Here is a 17,736-nt window from a genome sequence, read left to right on the forward strand (position 1 = left end):
CGGTGCCAGGGAAAGACCGATCCGGCGAATGATGACAAAGCCTTTGGGGTCCATTGGAGACGAGCAGGGGCATAATTCAACCTCATGTCATTGGTTAATAATCAGAAGTTCAACTACACCAGTTTCTCTCTCTCAGCATTGAAGGTGATCGTAGTTTGACCTCGAGTTGACCAGAATCCCAGTATCGATGTTTCATTATTTCTGGATTTAATATCTGATTCAATCTAGGAAAGACTCTCCATCTCTCGCGAATTTCCGGTGCGAAGTCACCTCTGTCAGTATATGCTCTCCCAGGATGTCGGAAATAAGCAACATGATTGGCCAATAAGGTTCTAGCCAATCATAAAATTCCCTCTCTCTCCCCATTCAGACCCCTAGAAACACATCGCCAGAAGCAGCTGGCTGAGGAATGGAAATGGATGCATTCTTCCGCATGCAGAGCAAACAACTGCAGATCAATTTTTTGGATTAAGCGCCCTTTCCCCCATGAGTTGGTAACTGTAAACGCCCTCCTTCTTCGCCCATTTCCCTCATTCCCATCATCCATTAGCAAACCTCCCTCTCTTCCTCCGTTCTTCTTCTTCCCTTCTCAACGAAGCCGGGTCTTGAAATCTCCGTCAGCACCGTCCACCGATTTCTCACATCAGCAGCACCGGGCGAAGAATAAACTCACGAGGCTGCGACGGTCTCTCATATTTTCACACCTGATATGAGCATCACTGGGTAGCGCGGATATCCCGGAGATCAGCGGATGTCACGAGCGGATCATCCGGGCTCAAACTTTCTATAGAATCCCCCAGTTATACCTTGACAAACCTCCAGCTCTTCGTCTCTCAAGCATCCAACACTTCGTCGCCAGTCACACGGGACGATAACTCAATCCTCCTCTTTACCGACTCAAAAGACCTCCATGGCCGAAGAAGAAAAACAGCCATGAAATGCCAAGACCATTAATACATCTATTCAGCTCAACTCAGTTCAGCTCTCATCTCCATTCACCATCTCAGATGATCTGCATCCCCAGCTACCAGAATAGCCCGTCCTGTCCTCCCAAGCGCACGACTTACAACGCCGTCTCTTATCACCACCCTCACGCATCTCATCTCACCTTACCCGACCGAATCTCCCAATCCAGGCTGCAAACAATTTACCCATCGGAACCAAAGAATCTCAACACCACTACCACCGACACCAACACCAACAAATACGAACAATCATGCAGACACCCCTTGAACTAAAGCAGACGCTTCTGCAAGGCAACGTGTCACCGGTTCAACAGCTAAACAACTCTCAAAGTTTTCACTTACACAGGCTAAGAGCTAAGAGCCCATCAGCTCGTCTTCTGGTCATGCGTCCCCCTTCTTAGCCTCGGCCAATTCTTTTCGCCATTCTTCTCCTCATCCCACTCATCCACTCATGATCATATAAAGAGACGACTTGGACCGCAAGATTTTGATCAACAAAGTCTTTTATTTCTTTCCGTTCTGACTGACCAGGTATCAATTCCCAAAACTATCCCATTTGTTTCTCATTTCCCCTTTGAATCCAGCACACAATACACAAGGGGAGGAACACATAAAATTACATATGCACAACGACTCGTCGTCCCCTATTCCTCCTCATGGCCCCCCATTTCCTCCTTTTCCCGGTTGTTCCCTCTTCGTCAACCCTTCCCCTGAGGAATCTGTTCTAGGGAATGCGCCGCCCACCACCAGACAGGAGAATTCGTCGACTTCGTGCTGTTGTTGTTACAGGGAATGTTTTTGTTTTCCGGGTCGCGCCGTGAGGCCTTGAGAAAAAGCAACGGAGAAATTCCAAAGCTGCCAAACCCGACCGAGCCTTTCGTATATCAGGCATCGAATGACGGTCCCCTTTCTTTCCCTTTTCCCCTGAACCTCCTTCCATCCTCATTATTGTCCTGCTCCTCCCATCCCCATGCGATTTCACCCTCTCCACCAAGGTCGTAAAAGGGCCGTCAAGATTCGGATATCGTCCAATGATTCCCAACATGCCAGTGGCTTTCCCCCATCCGCCCGACCGGCTCCGGCTGTTATGCTTTCGTTGTATCATATCATCGGGAACATGTTCAGTCGACATGGTCGATGAACGCCCCGATGAGAAAGGAGTGAAAGAACTGTAAAAGAAAATATTAAATAAGACAGCACAAACCGCCGTACCAAGCTCCAAAAACCCCACGAGTACCCGACCGACTAAAGACGAAATTATAAACGCGAAGCGACAGAAAGACCACCAATGATATATCCCGGATGAAAACAGATGCAAATATTCCAAGTCGACGGGGTAATAGTATGTGCTTGACAAAGAAAATGGTGCCCGAAGGCGAAGAGCCACGGAGTGAATCGAGGCGGGAGAAGCGACAGATCCAGCGATCGTCCCTTTTCGACAAATTTGACGATTACAAACGGCATTGCGAAGTATGCCGGCAGTGGGTTGTGTGTGAGTGTTGAAACCTAGAAAACAGAGTACCAACTTGATGTATGCTTTTGGGGGATTGATTTGACATTTTCTGTTCCTTGTGTTTCTCTTCGTCTGGATCCCTTTTGGCCCGTTGAGACTGCCCCAAGGGAGGGATGACAGGCGTGGCGGGGCACTGGGCCTAGAGGCGTCCAAAAGGCTCATCCTCTTCTTTTCAACAATCGACAGCTCGGTTCTGTGGAGCCCGCGTGGTATCTCCTTCTTTTACAATCAACGAGGTGGGGGAATATGTTAAAATCAAATCGACGTCAAAATTTCCGGTGGTGGTACAGCAAGCGGCGCCGAGACGAGGCACCGATGGAAATGATGATTTGGTATCGGAAGGCACAGATGCCTGGCGTGGCGGAAGCCATCGTCGCATGGTGTCTGGCGCTTACATGTTCTCAATCCGTGCGGACGGGAGCTGCATCGAGGGATCCTCGAACTCGATCTTGGGGCCACCCCAAGGGTCGTACACGCCGGAGCCGTAGGTCGGCAGCTGGCCAATTGTTGCAACCTCGACCGGTGCCTGGTACGGAACGCCGTTCCAGTACTCTTCGGGTTGGGCCTGGGGTGCCGGTGAGGCGTACTGGCTGACTTGCTGAGGCGGAGGCTGCGGTGCCTGAGTCGGGATCGGTTGGGGGGTATGGATCTGCTGTTGCATCTGCTGGTGCGGGTACGCGACCATGCCGGCTTGCTGTTGCTCGAGGACGGGGGAGGCATGATGCAGGGCATATGTGGCTGCTTGGGTTGGCTGGTGAGTATAAAACCCTTCCTGAATGGATGGGCTCCTACCCGATGCTGCCGAGAAGCTGCTCGGGCTGCTTTGGATGGATTGGTTCATACCAGGTTGAGAGTACGGCACATCAACCTGCGGCTGTTGTTGCCGGGGCACCTGTCCGTATTGTTGGGGCATGGCCGTGTTCATGGTAGCGACACCCGGGTTGCCCTGCTCCGTCACGTAGTACGAGTGCTGGCCCATGCTGGCGGTTCGCTGCAGCATGTGTACACCAGGGTGTTGCTGGTCGTGTACCATACCGTGGACCTCGTGTGCTCCGCCGGAAGAAAGGCTGTGGCGGTGCGCGCCGTAGTGTTGCTGTTGCTGCTGCTGGGGCATAGGGTAACCGTTCATGTGCTGGCCGAAGTCGGCAAATGAGGCAGCTCGGTGCATTGCGTGACCCATACCGGGGTGGTTCATGGCCATGACGCCTTGAGGAGGCCACTGCATGCCGGCGTGCTTCGGGGTAGAAGGAGACTCGCCACTGTCGGAGTCTGATGTGCAGTCGTCCAAGAGCTCGTTGGGGTGGAGGCCGCGCTGGTGAGATCTCCTCTGGTGCTTGACCATTGTGGTCTTGCGGCAGAAGCTGTTCAGTTGATTAGTGTCAACTCCGTCAAGTGGAGGGAAAGCCTGGTGGCTAGAGATCTACCTCTTCAGGCAGCCATCGTGGGCGCACTTGTAAGGGCGTTTGCCAGTGTGAATACGGCGATGTCTGGCCAAACTCGAAGACTTCTTAGGTTAGTGCCTGTTGGAACATGCCGTTGTCAGGAGGAAATCATACATCAGAAAATCGCTTGCCGCAACCAATGTGCTGGCATTGGTGAGGCTTCTCTCCCGTGTGAGTACGGATGTGGACAGTCAGAGCACTCCGTTGAATGAAGCTCTTGCCACAGCCGGGCGTTGTGCAGGAGTAGGGACGCTCGTTGGTGTGAATGCGGTAGTGTCTCTGCAAATCGGACTTCCTGTTGAAGCTCTACAAGATGTCGAAGTTAGATCCGTCCATGTCACACCACAGCCGTAGCCGAGTGGCGGCGTGTTTCTGGACTCACCTTGTTGCACGACTGCCAGTCGCACTGGAAGGGGCGAGCAGTGGGCTCGTTCTCGACAAGCTCCATGAGTTCCATTTCTTTGGGTTTTATTTGTGTGTTTGGATGGGGATTACCAAGATGCGGACCAGTGCAGTAGCTGTACTACTTATATACTTCCGCGGCGAGGGATAAAGGTGTCTTGAATTATCGGGTGATGAAGGGACTGGGCTGATATGGTGTCCGGAGTAGAAGAAGCAAGGGTAGCGTGCGTTGATGTGTGTGATATGTTATCCTGGTTCGGAACGTTGCTTAAGCGGGATGCTCAATGCGGGTTCTGTGTATGCAGACTCCCGAATCGTCGTTCAAGGAATGATGGGTTGGGACAAGAAGGCAAGGGTGGTGAATGTGTGCCGAGAAGTAGGAGGTCGACGACTTGAGACAAGAACGGGTGCGGCGTCCAGCGCAAGGTTGCCGAAGATGAGTAGTGTTCGAAGCGTTGAAGACGACGGTGCGTTCAGGAACGTTGAACAATGGAAGAGGAGGATGGACGGACGGTGTTTAAGAGAGAAGAAGATGAGGAGGAGGAAGAAGAGGCCTGAGCTTGGTCGGGGGTGTTGGTATTAATCAGGCGTGGTGGCTGTGACGGGGAAGCTGACACTCCTCTTGAGTTGAGGGAAAGAGATGGAGATTAAGGTGTGTGAGAAGGAGAGTAAGGTAGTAAGTAGTATGAGAGAGGAAGGGGAGTGAAGCTGGTAGGAAACGATCAGCTCAAGATAACCCAAGGTACGACGAACTGATGAAGGCCAGGAGGTAGAATGAGTTCATAGCGGGTGGGAGTAGCCTTCTTTAAGACAGCCACAAGTGTGGACGTACCAGAAGGTGGGAGGGTCCTGGTGCACAGGCACTAAAATTCTCCGTCTTCGATGAAAATTAGCCACCTGACTGGAGGATCTGTTGCGAGTGGTCGAGCGCAAACTGGTGGGAAGTGCTGATGTTGCTTGCAGGACAATCCCTTCTTCGGGCGGCGGATGAGATAAGAAGGGTGAACCAAGTTCGGGCTGGCTTGCCGTGTATTTTGTTTCGAAGTCCAAGTGTCGAGGGCCGGCGTGTGTTAAGTTTCCGAGACTAGAAGCATAATGGTGACCACCAGGAACAATGCGATCGTCGAACCTCTGAGCGCTCAGGTACGGGAGACCAAGCGGATCTTGGACGACTGGCGTCGTTTTCTTGCTTGAGGGGTGTCTGGATGACAAGAAACAGACTCGAGTCTTCTACCGGCAGCTTCCTTGCTTCTATTTTCTCGTCTGGCTTCTCTTCAACGACTCGCGCAGAAGTGTGCACAGAGCTCTTGATGGTCTCCGAAGGTGAAGAGGATCCACTGCAAGATGGTCTAGACAGACGGACCGCGAGAATCACCCAAGTGGGGGGCCGAAGGAAGGTACTAGGAAGGACGTCTGAGGCTCTTCTCTCTCTATTCTCGTGGTGTGTGGTGAGGCTACTTTGGGAGATGCCAGGATGTTGCAAGTGTCGACGACGGTGAGCCGGGAATGGAGAAACCTTGGTGTCTGTGGTGAGAGTCGAGTAGTGTGTGTCGTGGTGGAGAACTGGCGAGTGAACGACAGATTTGGTGTTTTTGTTATTTGTTGTTTAGTCGACTTATGAAGGATGACGACGGTGACGATACGGTCTTGTTGGTTTGAATGTAGTTTATCCTCAGGAACGACAAGGACGAGTGGGATATGCCCGGCACAAGACGAGTCCAAACGCAACAGCGTACTTTGGCTGAAGAAACGAAACAATGTGGGAAGTTGAGATGAGGTGCAGTTGCGTGCGTGTCGTTGGTGTATGTGAGAGGTCGTGGCGCTTTGTTATACTACAAGGGGCAGAAGGGAGACGATCGCAGGCAGGCCAGTCCAAGATTATCGTGGAGGCGTTGCTTTATGAGCGAAAGACGTGAGGCGTCTGATGAAGGTATATATTATCGGCAGCAATATAGCATTACATTCAAAAAGAAGTGGTGCTTCTCTGCTCTGCTGGAGCGGGCAGGTTGCTCTTCCAGGGGCCCCTGGAACGAGGTATGGATTCTGAGCAGGGGGATAGGAGAGCTGTGGAGGCGTGGAGTGAGGTACGCTCCTAGGTACCTGAGGTAGTACCGATTGGGCCCTTTCTTATTTTCGACGGTGCAGACGGGTAACAGAGAGGAGAGGCAAGGCAGGGGTACCGGTAGGGTAGGGTAGGGTAGTGGGAGTGAGGGAGGAGGAGAGAGGAGGAGTACCAGGAGGAGGAGGGTAAGGGTAAGGTAGGTCGAGTGACTTTTGGCATGTACCGTAACCGGCGTCGTCCTCGCCAGCGGGCCTTGGTGTGGGAGACGCTCGAGCGCTGGCAGGCAAGGTAGGGCCGGCCTGGTTTTGCTACAGAAATTGATTAGATCAACCGAGAGGAGAAACCACGCGCCAGACTTAGATGGCGGACGGCCCTGCGGGCGTGGCGATCCTTAGAACGGGGGAGTAGGTAGTCGTTCTGTGCGTCAGGTCGCAGACGTTCAAAACGGAATAGCCTCGATATAAATATATTATACGTTTCTTTCTGGCTGACTGTCCGGAAAACGGGATAGAAGGAGTAGTAGAATTTGGAAGGAATAGATGTTTGCTGGCGGCTTGTATTCGGCGGATGGGGAATTTGAGTTGAGGGGAATGACTGAGTGAGAGAGAAACTGCAAGCGCACAAACACACACCCGCAGGTTGAATGATGTCTACTTTTGCTGTTGCTGCTGCTGTTCGCTGGCTATATGCCGGGACCGAGAAGTCCGCACAACCCCAGTGTCCGAGCAAGTTCAACTGCACCTGAGGGCAAGGAGGCGGGAAAACGGGTGATGAGTGGGAGTGATATCCGTAGGCCAATGGACCCTCAAGATGTACACAGCTCGAAAAGCATTCAAGAAGAAACAAGGCCCCGATGTGACGAGTCGAGGTGGCAGAGTAATGATGAGACGCTCTAGGTATGCCGGTAGCAAGGGCCTCTAGTTTCTATTCTCCTCTCAGATCGCCTGCCCGTGGAGGTAATCGTTGGCAAGGTGTATGAGAAGAGGGGGTAAGTTTGCTTTATGTTGCAAAGAAGGAAGAGAGATCTGATACAAAAAAAAAAAAAAAAAAAAAAAAAGAGAGAGAGAGAGAGAGAGAGAGAGACGGGTATGGTACTGTATGTAGATACTGCACTGTACGGTATGACAGCACCAGAAGGAATGAACAAAAAATAAAAACTGGTTGGTGATGACTTTTGGTGAGGGGGACCCTGGGAAAGCGGTGCTGGTTTGGATGGAGAATGAGCAGGGCTGAGGTGACGGTTGGGGAGCGCGTCTGTGAGGTGAGGACGAGCGGTGTTGAAGATGAGATGTGAGGAGCGTTTCTTTTTCCACGACGTCTCTCTGCTGCTGCTGCGTCGCTGGCGCTGGTCTGCTCTGGTGGTGGGAGTGGTGGTGGAGGTTCCGCCAGCCACGGCCGCAATTCCCTAACGAACGGACAAAGTCGGGGGTCTGTCCTCTCGGCGAGGAAGCACAGTCGCTGGGGAGAAAGCTTCGAAGAAACTGCCAGCAAGAGGTCCCAAAAAGGTGGGATAACGCGGAGGGGGGCCGAGAGAGAGTGAGAGTGAGGAGATCTCGAAAAGCTCCAGCCAAGTCCGGGTCCAAGATGATGAACAAGGTTGTTGAACGTGTTGGAGAATCAAAAGAAGGTGTGTGTGTGTGTGTATGTGCTGTGTGATGTGTGTGATGGCGTCGGCGTAGATGGCGATGTGATGTGCACACAGACAATTGGGCCCAGATGTCGACAGCGGTCAAGCGATTTGCGAAGGACAGACGATTGACGCAAGGTATGACTGGACTGCCGGTGATGGAGGGTGGGTTGAGGTTTTTCTTAGCGGGCGTAAATGTGCGTGATGGCAGACTGCATGCTCCCAAAAAGACGCGAGAAAACCACGATGAGAAGACGATGTGCCCCCTGTCCAAACCGTAGGCGTAGAGAAAAGAGTGAGTCGAGGTAACGTTGAGAATGTAGTAATCGAAACCACACGAGAAACCGGGAACAGCAAAAGAGTGTGATGGCCAGTAAAGATACGGGCAAGGCAAGGCAAGGCAAGGGTCGGTTCAAACAGCAGCGGCAGCAGAAGAAGATGAAGAAGAAGAGGAAGAAGTAGTAGTTCAAAAAAACGTATTCGCAGAGTCAATCATAATATCACAATTCAACAAGAGGCTTTTCGCCTTCCCGCGGCCGACGTGGCGGTTGCGGCTTCGATTACCGTTGCGCGGGCAGCCGGCGGGGCGGCATTTTCTTTTACAACAAAGAAAGTGAGCACCAACGTTGCGGTTGTTTCCTTTCCTTTGTGTGTATGAGGATGTGGTTGTTGATCCTGCCACGCCAGAGAGAAAAGCAGGAGGTAGGGCGAGAAAAGAACCACACACATCTAGACTAGCCGTCGCAGTTGCTGAGCCAAAAACGCTACTGTGGCAGTAGCAGAGGCAACGGTGATGGATGGGACGGGGCGGCCGTCGCATGGATGAAGGAGAGAGGGAGAGATGGAGAGAGAGAGAAGCTGCTAACCCTTGATCCAACAACAAAAGTCCATAGTTAGACTATGGAGTACACGACTACGTTCACGGGCTGCCAGTCGAACGTTTGATCGAGGACGCGAATGGAGTGTAATGAAGCAAGCGAAGCGAAGCGACGGTGTAAGTGGTGCCCAACTCAAGGTAGTATGCGGAGAGAGCCTTTTCTCATTGGTGTCGTGAAATGCATGGTCAGAATGATTGACTACTACGAAAAGGTAGCCTTGCATCGCTTCCAGTCCGTCCCGGTCTGGCTGTATCTTGTCTCCAAATGACAGTCGTCCTCTGCGGTTTTCCTGGCCCCTTTGGTGGAGACGGGCACGATACCTAGGAGTATATACAGTATGTTGGAATCGTGGCTTTCATGGCTAGACCGAGACCGAAGGCGTTTGGTTCTCTCTGCGTACCTTGGCTGAGCCAGTCTCTTTTCCCTCTCTCTCTCTCTCTCTCTCTTTGTCTTTCTCTCACTCAAAAACAATCTGGCGATGAAGCCCGACTTGCTGTGGCCGTTCAACAACGTCAGAGACTTATCCCCACAACTGCCAACCTTGCTGAGGCCGCTATCTCACTGGGTGTGTGTACAGATACCCATGGAGTTCGGAGTTGCGGATACTCTGCACAGAAACTCTCCCACTTTCTCTCCGTGCCTAATAAATACCAAATGGATCGAGGTGAAAAAACTGCCAGTATGTATCCGTACCCGTACCAACGTCCCTATCCCGCCCACTCGGTCGCAACCTTGCTCCATAAGAACGTCGTAATGGTGAGCAGCAAGACCTCGTCCAAGTGCAAGGAGTGACGAGAACCCCCCCCCCCCCACAAGTCGTTTCTTGAGCGAGCAGAAAGAAAATCCCAAGCGAGGAGATACCAAGACACAGGCGTGGAGGGAAAGAGAGAGTCCTGGCTGAATGGGGGCGGAAAGCTGATAACTCACTTTTTACCTTACGCAGCAGACTGGAGTCTTGTCCCACGCCGTTGTCTCCTGTTATTCTTCTTTTTTCGTCGTCGTCGTCTTCGTCGTTTCTCGAAAGGCGAGGTACAGCAGGTCAACAGGCACAGGGTTCAGGTCCAGGCCCCCCAGGTGTGGTGTGGGCGTGCGAGGAGACAAGGCAAGACAGGACAGTGGGAAACGTTCAACAGGTACCTGCAAGCCTACAGAGCTCGCTCTCCCCCTGTCTGCTCCTTGTCTTTCCTCTGTCTCTGTCTCTGTCTCTGTTTCTGTTTCTGTTTCTGTTTCTGTGTCTCTCTTCTCTGCATCTGGTCTCTGCCACTCACCGGGGCCGGATCCAGGGGCCAGGGGCTGGAAAGTGAGATGCGGTACGTACCCAGTCGACCTAGTCAAGGTAAGGTAAGGTAGACCGTAGACCGTAGACCACACTGCGTACTGCGCACTACGCACCTAGAGAGCTCTCCCAGACTCTCACTCCCAAGCTGCACAGCTCCTCCAGCTCCCAGTCGACGCACCCCTCCGCCCACGCCCACTCCTACAGCCCACGCCTATCCATTGGGAGAAATACCATTCAAGCTGGCGTCGTGGTCGTCTTCGCAGTACGGATACTTTGTAAACCACAACCGAGACGCACAGTACTGTACGTGAGTACGTACTTGCTTCCTCTTGCTTCCTCTTACGCAGTAGATGATCCACCCAGAAACCCTCCCCCCACAATGACTCGTCGTTTCCCATTGAGAACGCGACGCGCGCACCTGTGGATGGGAAGACTCGAGAGGGGAGCTGCCCGATAGCACCGGTGCATTAAGACCGTCGGGGCATATTGGAGAAGAGGACCGAAAAGTAAGCCGTTAACTCTGGTAACTCAAACTCTCACCCAATGGCGACCGGAGACGAGACAAAGAGGCCGAAAAAACGCTTGCCAATCTCGTTACGCTCTCCTCTTTCTTCACTCTCACTCTCACTCTCTCACTCATCCTTCATCCGAATATCAAGGAGATAAGGAGCCAATTTAGAAAAATGACCGAGAAACCAGGCAGAAACCTTCGTTCCGGCTTAGCCATGAAGAAAAGAGCGAGAAAATGAGAGAGACAGCAGAAGGAGACATGTTTCGCGGTTTCGGGGCCAAGTCCGCCTTCCCTGTTTCCCGACCCCCCCCCCCCCTCCTCCAAAGCCCGCCAACCCGTGCTCAATCTCTCACTTCTTCAGCGCACAACAGCAGCAGCAGACGCAGTATGCGTAGCCTGTAGGTACAATGCTGGAACTTCGGACACTGAGAGAGGGAGAGAGAGAGAGAATGAGACAGGGAACAGGCGAGGAGGACAGGTACAGCCAGGGCTTACAGAGTAGGACCTCCGCCGGAAGAGACCTTGAAGCTGTCTGTCTGCAAAGCCATTACTAGCGAAAGACCTTCGCCTTCAGGGACAAGGGCTCTACGAGCGGAAAGGGAAGAGGAAGGGGGGTGTCGCCCGAGAAAGTCTTTGCCAAGAACCAAACCTCCGGCAGGGGTGGGAGAGCATCCGCACCCGAAGGCAAAAAAAAGGGATGCGGGCCTACTGCAGGCCCATGGTCGCCGGGGTCCCCCCTTTGGCTCCGAGCTGGCCGCTTCTGGGGCACACACCTTTTCTTCTCAGTGTCTCTTCTTCTCCCACTCTGTCCCTCTGCTCGAGGTACGTAACTTGTCTCCCTGCTCGCTCTCTGTCTCCTCCACCGCAAACTGAGGAAAAAAAGAAGACCAGTTTCTCACCCCCCTGACCACCGTCGTGGTGGTTGTCTGCTCAGTGCTGCCGACCCATCCCAGGCCCAGGATAAGGTATTAGGTAGGGTTGTCCAAGAGAATGGAGACGGCATGAGAAGCCGCAGTGACAGGTAGCGAAGGTGGTGGGGTGAAGAGCGAGGATGGTGTGTCATGTTGCATGTGTCGACCTGATGCTCCCTTTTTCGATGCTCGTTCTATCGATGTGTGTACGGAGCAATAAGAGCATAACTCGTGAGGGAGTATTGGCATACTGGAGGATGGTGGATGGATGACATGTTGTAAGCTTTGAGACTGACGTAGTGCGCCTCAGTCAAGCCCGTGAAGCTAGTGATCAAGCCGTCTCGAGAGGACTGGAGGCGAAAGATGACAGTCCAAGTAAGCATCTGCAGCTCAGGCCGAATTGAGGATGCCGTCCTCGTGTGAAGATTCTGTCCTGCCGCCTGCCACCTTTTGCACTGCATGGTCGCACAAACTCCGGTGGGGAGGGATGAGATATGTTACAGCCGCAGAGGAGAGATTCGGCCCCGGCTCGTCACAAAGTGTAGATTCCGGCAAGGTATCGATCGAATCCTTCACTGACTGGACCACCGCCTTACTCGATTCTGAAATGCGTATCGACCTTCTCCTCTCAACCCACACTTTGTTGGAAGGGCTCTGCCCACAAAACTCTTGGGAGTCGGGACTTATGCCCTATGTCTGTTGCCGCCACAATCCGATTGCCTGCCAAAACTGAGTGGCTCATCTCCTCCCCACTTCCTTGTGCAGGACTGTATGGATAGTCTGTACTCTCTACGGATACCGCAAGCTTTTAGAGTTTGACCAGGAATCTGCAGACGTGTGGCATCGTCATGTCATGTCAGCGCTGCCAAATCGCAGCCGCCCTTCGCTACGCAGCGTAATGCTTCTTCCTTGCGTCGCATCCTCGTCCTTCAGCCCGTCTATCGATGCAAGCTTGTCGCAGCTGCACTAGACTGCATCCCGCATGCCAGATGACAGACAAGAAAGCTTCTTGTCCTTGTTTGATCGTGATCCGCCTTCCCCGTGGAGTAGCGTAACTTCGCGGCGTCTTCTAGTTGTCCAAGCCGATGTGCTACGTAAATCCTTTCGCGCCTTTCGAGTTTCCAGGCGTCCCTTGACTCTTGAGTCGTCTCATGGTTTGTTGCCCCAGTCTTAAGCTCTGCAAAGCCTCGAGGCCGCGTCGGTAACCCATTGGAAAGCGGCTCTTGTTGACGAAGCGTATTTCGATCAGCCCGCAACGGAAGGAAATTTTATCGTGACAGGTCCCGTACCCAGCAAACAAGCATCTAGGTTATTGACGCCCGGCAGCTGCACGCCCACATTCCAAGCTCTTATGGAGAAGGCTTGTCCCTGAGCTTGAGCTTGAAATAGAAAGAAAGATTAGGATAAAGGAAAAAAGAAGAAGAAAAGCGCTCATGAGCTTACCAATGGTCCCCTCATGTGCCCCTCCTGATCTCCATCTGTAGTTGTTAAGATGTCAGTGCCGTACGTACCGCTTCGACGACTGCAATGCTGTCGTCAACTTCGCAGGTGGAGGCTTCGCCCCTCATATGAACATGGCCCCTCCATGTCTGGTTACATTCAAACACATCAATCACCGGGTGTCTGTGGCAGCATACTCCGCCAAACGCGTGGTCTCGACAAGAGCCGTCAACGACAGCTGCATGCCGGAGTTACATCTGCCAAACCATTGCAGTGCAAATGGAGAGGCCACAGTCCAGGCTTGGGTCAGGCCAACCGTAGCCGACGCTGTTTTTTTTGCCCACTTGAGCCTGCGGTGCTGACCGCCCTGGTATCTCGTCCCTAGTTCTCTTATCACTGGGCCCAGTCTGGTTGCAAGCCCCTGCTCGTTGGAGACTTGCCGACATTGTTAGCCCCCAAGAAACAAACTCGATTGCTCTCCCACCCTGGCGTTGGGGGACCTAAGTACCGCAGTACCCTTTGTCATCATCTATGGCGGTGACTACTCTGTACTCATGCGCCGCCTGGCACCGAAGAGGGCTGCAATATGGCCCGCGTTGTTTCAAGAGTGCAGCTCGGAATGGACATGTCTTGTTAGCCACCCTAGGATTTAGCCCTCCTCATACATACTGACACACTGCCTCAACATCGCCCAGGGGGCCTACAGTCGTTGGAGCTCTTCTCCATGAAGCCCACGAGAGGAGTCAAACAAATGTAGCACTGGCTTTGTGGGATTTACCTCTCTTCGATCCCTGTCAGATGAAAATTGCCCTCCCCTCTCTGGCTCAAGATGCTGTCACGAATCGGAACGAATAGCTCCCGTCTCCCCAGGACAAGGCATCGTTGCCAGCTTGCAGAATCGCAACGGGGTCGCTGGTAGGGTCTGGGCTACATTGCCATGGCCATAAAGTCGAATTTCATCAAGAATATACGCCGACTGAAAGTACACTTGACGTCCTCTGATTGAATGAGAGGCCTCTCAGCGAAGACAAATGATCGATGATGCGCCTTTGATGGGCCTTGGCCGGCGAAGATGACCTAACACTATGGGGAAGTCGATTCGTAGCTGTGCTGAAAGCAGTGGGTAGATTGTTGAAGGTGGAATAAACAACTTGGAACGGTTGCAACCGTCCCGCGCCGCACCAAATTCTTCACCAAGGTAAGGCAGGGGAATCCATGCTATTTGTCAATCATCCTCAATGCCCAAGCAGGGCCCCACGGCAGCTCTGTTTTCACCTAAGCCAGCGCGGCCATCAACCCTCCTCAAGGACGTGCAAGGGGTACATTGGCATGACCTTTGAGCCCTCCATACCTTAAGCAGACCGTCTCTCATACCGGCTCGCATCCGAAGTGGTGTTCCGAACAGGGGCTTGCTTCGTGGAGGGTCTGATAATGGAGATGCCGTGATTTCGTCAAGCACCTCGCTACTCCGTGAGGTATCCAGAACTTGACTCGATCGGTGCAGCTGTCCCCTGTAGCTTGCGCCTCTCTAGACGTACCAAAGCTGGGAAAAAAGGGGTCCATGTAGGCCGAGTGCGGCATGTAATCTGCAAGATATTTCAACAGTGGCGGACGTGTGTTGAAAGTCGGGCTGATGCTTTGGACTTGTCATGGTCAAGCTGACCACTTTTCGCAAGTCGCAAGTCCATGGGTCTTGAACTCAAATGCCAATTTCTCAGGGGTGAGCTTGAAGGCTAGGCTGACAGCCCTAACAGTACCATATATCGCCTGTCGCGTTCCATCGCCCTAGGCTAACATTCACTTCCTTTGGATGGCCTCATTTAATCGTTGTCGTTAGTGTCAAGCCATCTGAATCTGCGGATCATCATGTCGTTCGGTCCGTTTTAGTTCAAGCTTCGATGGCCTAGAGTTACCCCAGACTCTAGGTCTCTGGATTGGGCAAAGGCTGTAATATCCTGGCCGGCCACCAATGATAAGTCAGATTTGGTGCTCATTTGAGAACCTCTCATTCATGCTCTCGGCCATGGTATACCAACGGGTTGTCTACTAAGCGGCACCAGGGCAACTGCTGATAGATTGTGTGGAACTCAGTCGCAAACTGCTGCTGTCGTAATCGCACGTCAGCGCTTCCTCACTCGCGCCGCTAGGAGCATGGATTCGTGCGTTTGACCCAACGCTATGATTAAGCCTCTCGTTGCTTTTTTCGTTTGCTGCCGAAGAACCCCATCACGCACTACCTATCACCGCGGCCACATCCCGTCGCTGGGTGGGCGTTAAAGTTGCATGGGCCATAACGGGGGCTGTCAATGGCTTGTCCCAGTGCCTCTGTCGAATATTTCTTGTCCTTTTCCCCTCCAAAACTACACAGTCCGTCTGTCACCAGTCTCAAAGACGAGTTGTGATAGAACAATAGCAACAGTTTTAGGCATTGAATGCTCCGGAGGCTTGTCGGTCATAAACCATACTTTTGATAAGCACAATCTCCCTTAGGAGTCCGGGCTTATCGAAATCGCAGCTACTCTCGATATTTGAAGTTTAAAATAAGCACTGTCAAGTCAGAGTCACTTCGTCGAGCAGCCACAGACGCATTCTCCGCCCGACCAGATATGTTGGCGCAAACAGCGGCTTAGACTCGTCGTTTCCCCTGTTCGTCTTCCCGTCGTACGTTGGATCTGCATCTGAGAAGTCGCAGGCGACAGCTACTTGTTAGAGACTAATCGAGAGTCGTCCCACAGTAGATTTTCGACAGTACGGATAGGTGCTCGTGCGCAGCAGGCGGGTGGTGTGAGGCGGTGGGCTATGATAGGTTGCAAAGGAGCGGCTCACCCAATGGCGACCTTTCTTCGCCTGGTGGTGGCCTGCCTTATCAACCCTAGCTACACATCGCGGCCTTGCCCTCCTGACAGGAGTTGATGGCATGCTAAGGCCCCCGTTCCGATGGAGCCCATTGGCAGTTCCTTGCAGGTTAGGTCCTCTATTCGTAAGAGGTCGGGGCTTTGAGAAGCAGGCCGACCCTAGTGCACAGGGATGATAGCGCAATGCGGGATTCGACGAAGAGGTGCCGGGGAACCATACTTCGGAGCCGGAGCTGTTGCTGGTGGAGAGCTGAGAGAGCCTTGGCCAAAACTGGGCCATTGGAGATTGCCATGCACGTCAGTCGCAACCGAGCCAGCAAGGCAAAGATGTTTGTGCGAAGGCAAGATATCGTCGCCGAGGCCCCAACGACTGTTGAAGATGACCCGGCACCGTTGACTTCCAGCCCAGTCGCGAAAAATGATACTATCTCGCCTGAAAACTCCCATGCCATGTTGTCTAGCGCCTTGATGTGTGCAGGTACTCTCTCTCTATGAGGCTCTCGGGTCTTGCTGCTACCGAGAGAGCAGTTCGGGCATGGGATGGTGGTGCGGCAGACATAGCGGCCCAAGAAGTACTTCTTTTGGTACGCCATGCTATCAGACCGGGCGTCACGGCAAGAACGGCCCCGGCCGGCCGGCCCCGGCACTCAACGAGGTTTAATAGCGTCAAAAGGAGGTACAGACGTCTAGATGCCTCGACAATGGCCTCCAATGTACCACCCACAGCCCGATAGCGTAGGAGACGAAGCGGCTTTTGCTTGAGAAGGGTGTGTATAGTGCGCTGGGCGACGAGGTGGAGCGCAGATGGTGAAGTGTAACACGCACCACTTGACAACCTAGCAGATCCAGGGTAAGAAAGATGCTCTCCCACTCCGTCGTCAACAACACGGTGAAGACCCGAGAGCAGGTAGGTGGGGTGGTGTGGGATAACTATCCCGTTGGGTGACACCCTTATGCGTAATGAAAAGGGTTGTCGATCAATTGAGTTGGAGACCTAAAGAGCGGTGGGAACAAGATGGTGCACGGGCGGAGGGGCCGAAGGCGATGTTGAGGGTCGTCGGTCGTGTATTCGCGCTCTAGGTCCTAAGTTCGCGATGTTCGTTGATGGTTGCGTATTGAAGGGCGGAGGCGGGAAGCGGGAGGGCAAGTCGGTCCAGACACGGGACAGAAGCCAGGGATTTGGCGGCTGGCACATATGTTTTGGGGCCAAGTAAAACGTGGCAATGGAGGGGGGGGGAAGACAAGCATCATGGTCGTCGCCTGTGTTTCCTGTGGTGTATTGTGGTGGTGCATGGGCTTCGCCTCTCCCCCCGGGATTGAAGAAATAAATCCTATCAAGATGGACGTTGTTGACGTTTCAACGTGGCTCGTGACTCTTGACTCTACGAGACTGACTCAACTCAGAAAGGCACGCATCTGCGTCCTTGCCTTCTTGCTCCAAAAATGGCTGCGATGCAAGGAAACCAAGGCAGGTGCTCCGAAGGCAGTCACCTTCTCTTGATGCCGGAGTGGGAAGGCACGGCTTCATTTACTTAACCGCACCTACAAGAGCTCTGCGCTTGGAGGTGATCATGATCCTCCTTTTCACTGTTTTGTACCCTTTCCGTCTGTTGTTGCTTCCATTTCTTTGAAAATTATCTTTCGGGAACCACCTGCATCAACAGAAACGCAATTGCCATCACAAGTTCTTCGAGTGCCGGTGGGAGAGGAGGTCTGACTTACATACCTTCTCTCTTGCCTTATTTCGCTCCTGCCGTATTGCTGTGCCGTGTGTGCCTCTCGACTTTCCCCGCATTGATCTGTCCCTGAGCCGTGCCTACCCTCTTCTGAGTGATCTATTGGTGGGCGATG

The 17,736-nt window shown here is 53.0% G+C and overlaps 3 protein-coding genes across 3 annotated transcripts; all 3 read right to left on the minus strand.

The window, feature by feature from the left end:
* Nucleotides 1-1,689: 1,689 nt before the first annotated feature.
* On the minus strand, nucleotides 1,690-2,640 carry CCOS01_03153 (uncharacterized protein; the record flags this gene model as incomplete). Its single annotated transcript, XM_060451339.1, has 1 exon — nucleotides 1,690-2,640. The coding sequence occupies one exon, from the start codon at nucleotides 2,638-2,640 to the stop codon at nucleotides 1,690-1,692; it is 951 nt and encodes a 316-aa protein (XP_060317604.1).
* Nucleotides 2,641-2,869: 229 nt separating this feature from the next.
* On the minus strand, nucleotides 2,870-4,377 carry CCOS01_03154 (uncharacterized protein; the record flags this gene model as incomplete). The annotated part of the gene is made up of 4 exons (XM_060451340.1): nucleotides 2,870-3,839; nucleotides 3,903-3,982; nucleotides 4,035-4,226; nucleotides 4,303-4,377. The coding sequence occupies 4 exons, from the start codon at nucleotides 4,375-4,377 to the stop codon at nucleotides 2,870-2,872; spliced, it is 1,317 nt and encodes a 438-aa protein (XP_060317605.1).
* Nucleotides 4,378-16,004: 11,627 nt separating this feature from the next.
* Nucleotides 16,005-16,478, minus strand: CCOS01_03155 (uncharacterized protein; the record flags this gene model as incomplete). Its single annotated transcript, XM_060451341.1, has 1 exon — nucleotides 16,005-16,478. The coding sequence occupies one exon, from the start codon at nucleotides 16,476-16,478 to the stop codon at nucleotides 16,005-16,007; it is 474 nt and encodes a 157-aa protein (XP_060317606.1).
* Between the last annotated feature and the right edge of the window lie 1,258 nt (nucleotides 16,479-17,736).

The sequence above is a fragment of the Colletotrichum costaricense genome (assembly GCF_030867565.1).
Source record: "Colletotrichum costaricense strain IMI 309622 chromosome Unknown Scaffold_3.1, whole genome shotgun sequence".
Taxonomy (NCBI): Eukaryota; Fungi; Ascomycota; class Sordariomycetes; order Glomerellales; family Glomerellaceae; genus Colletotrichum; species Colletotrichum costaricense.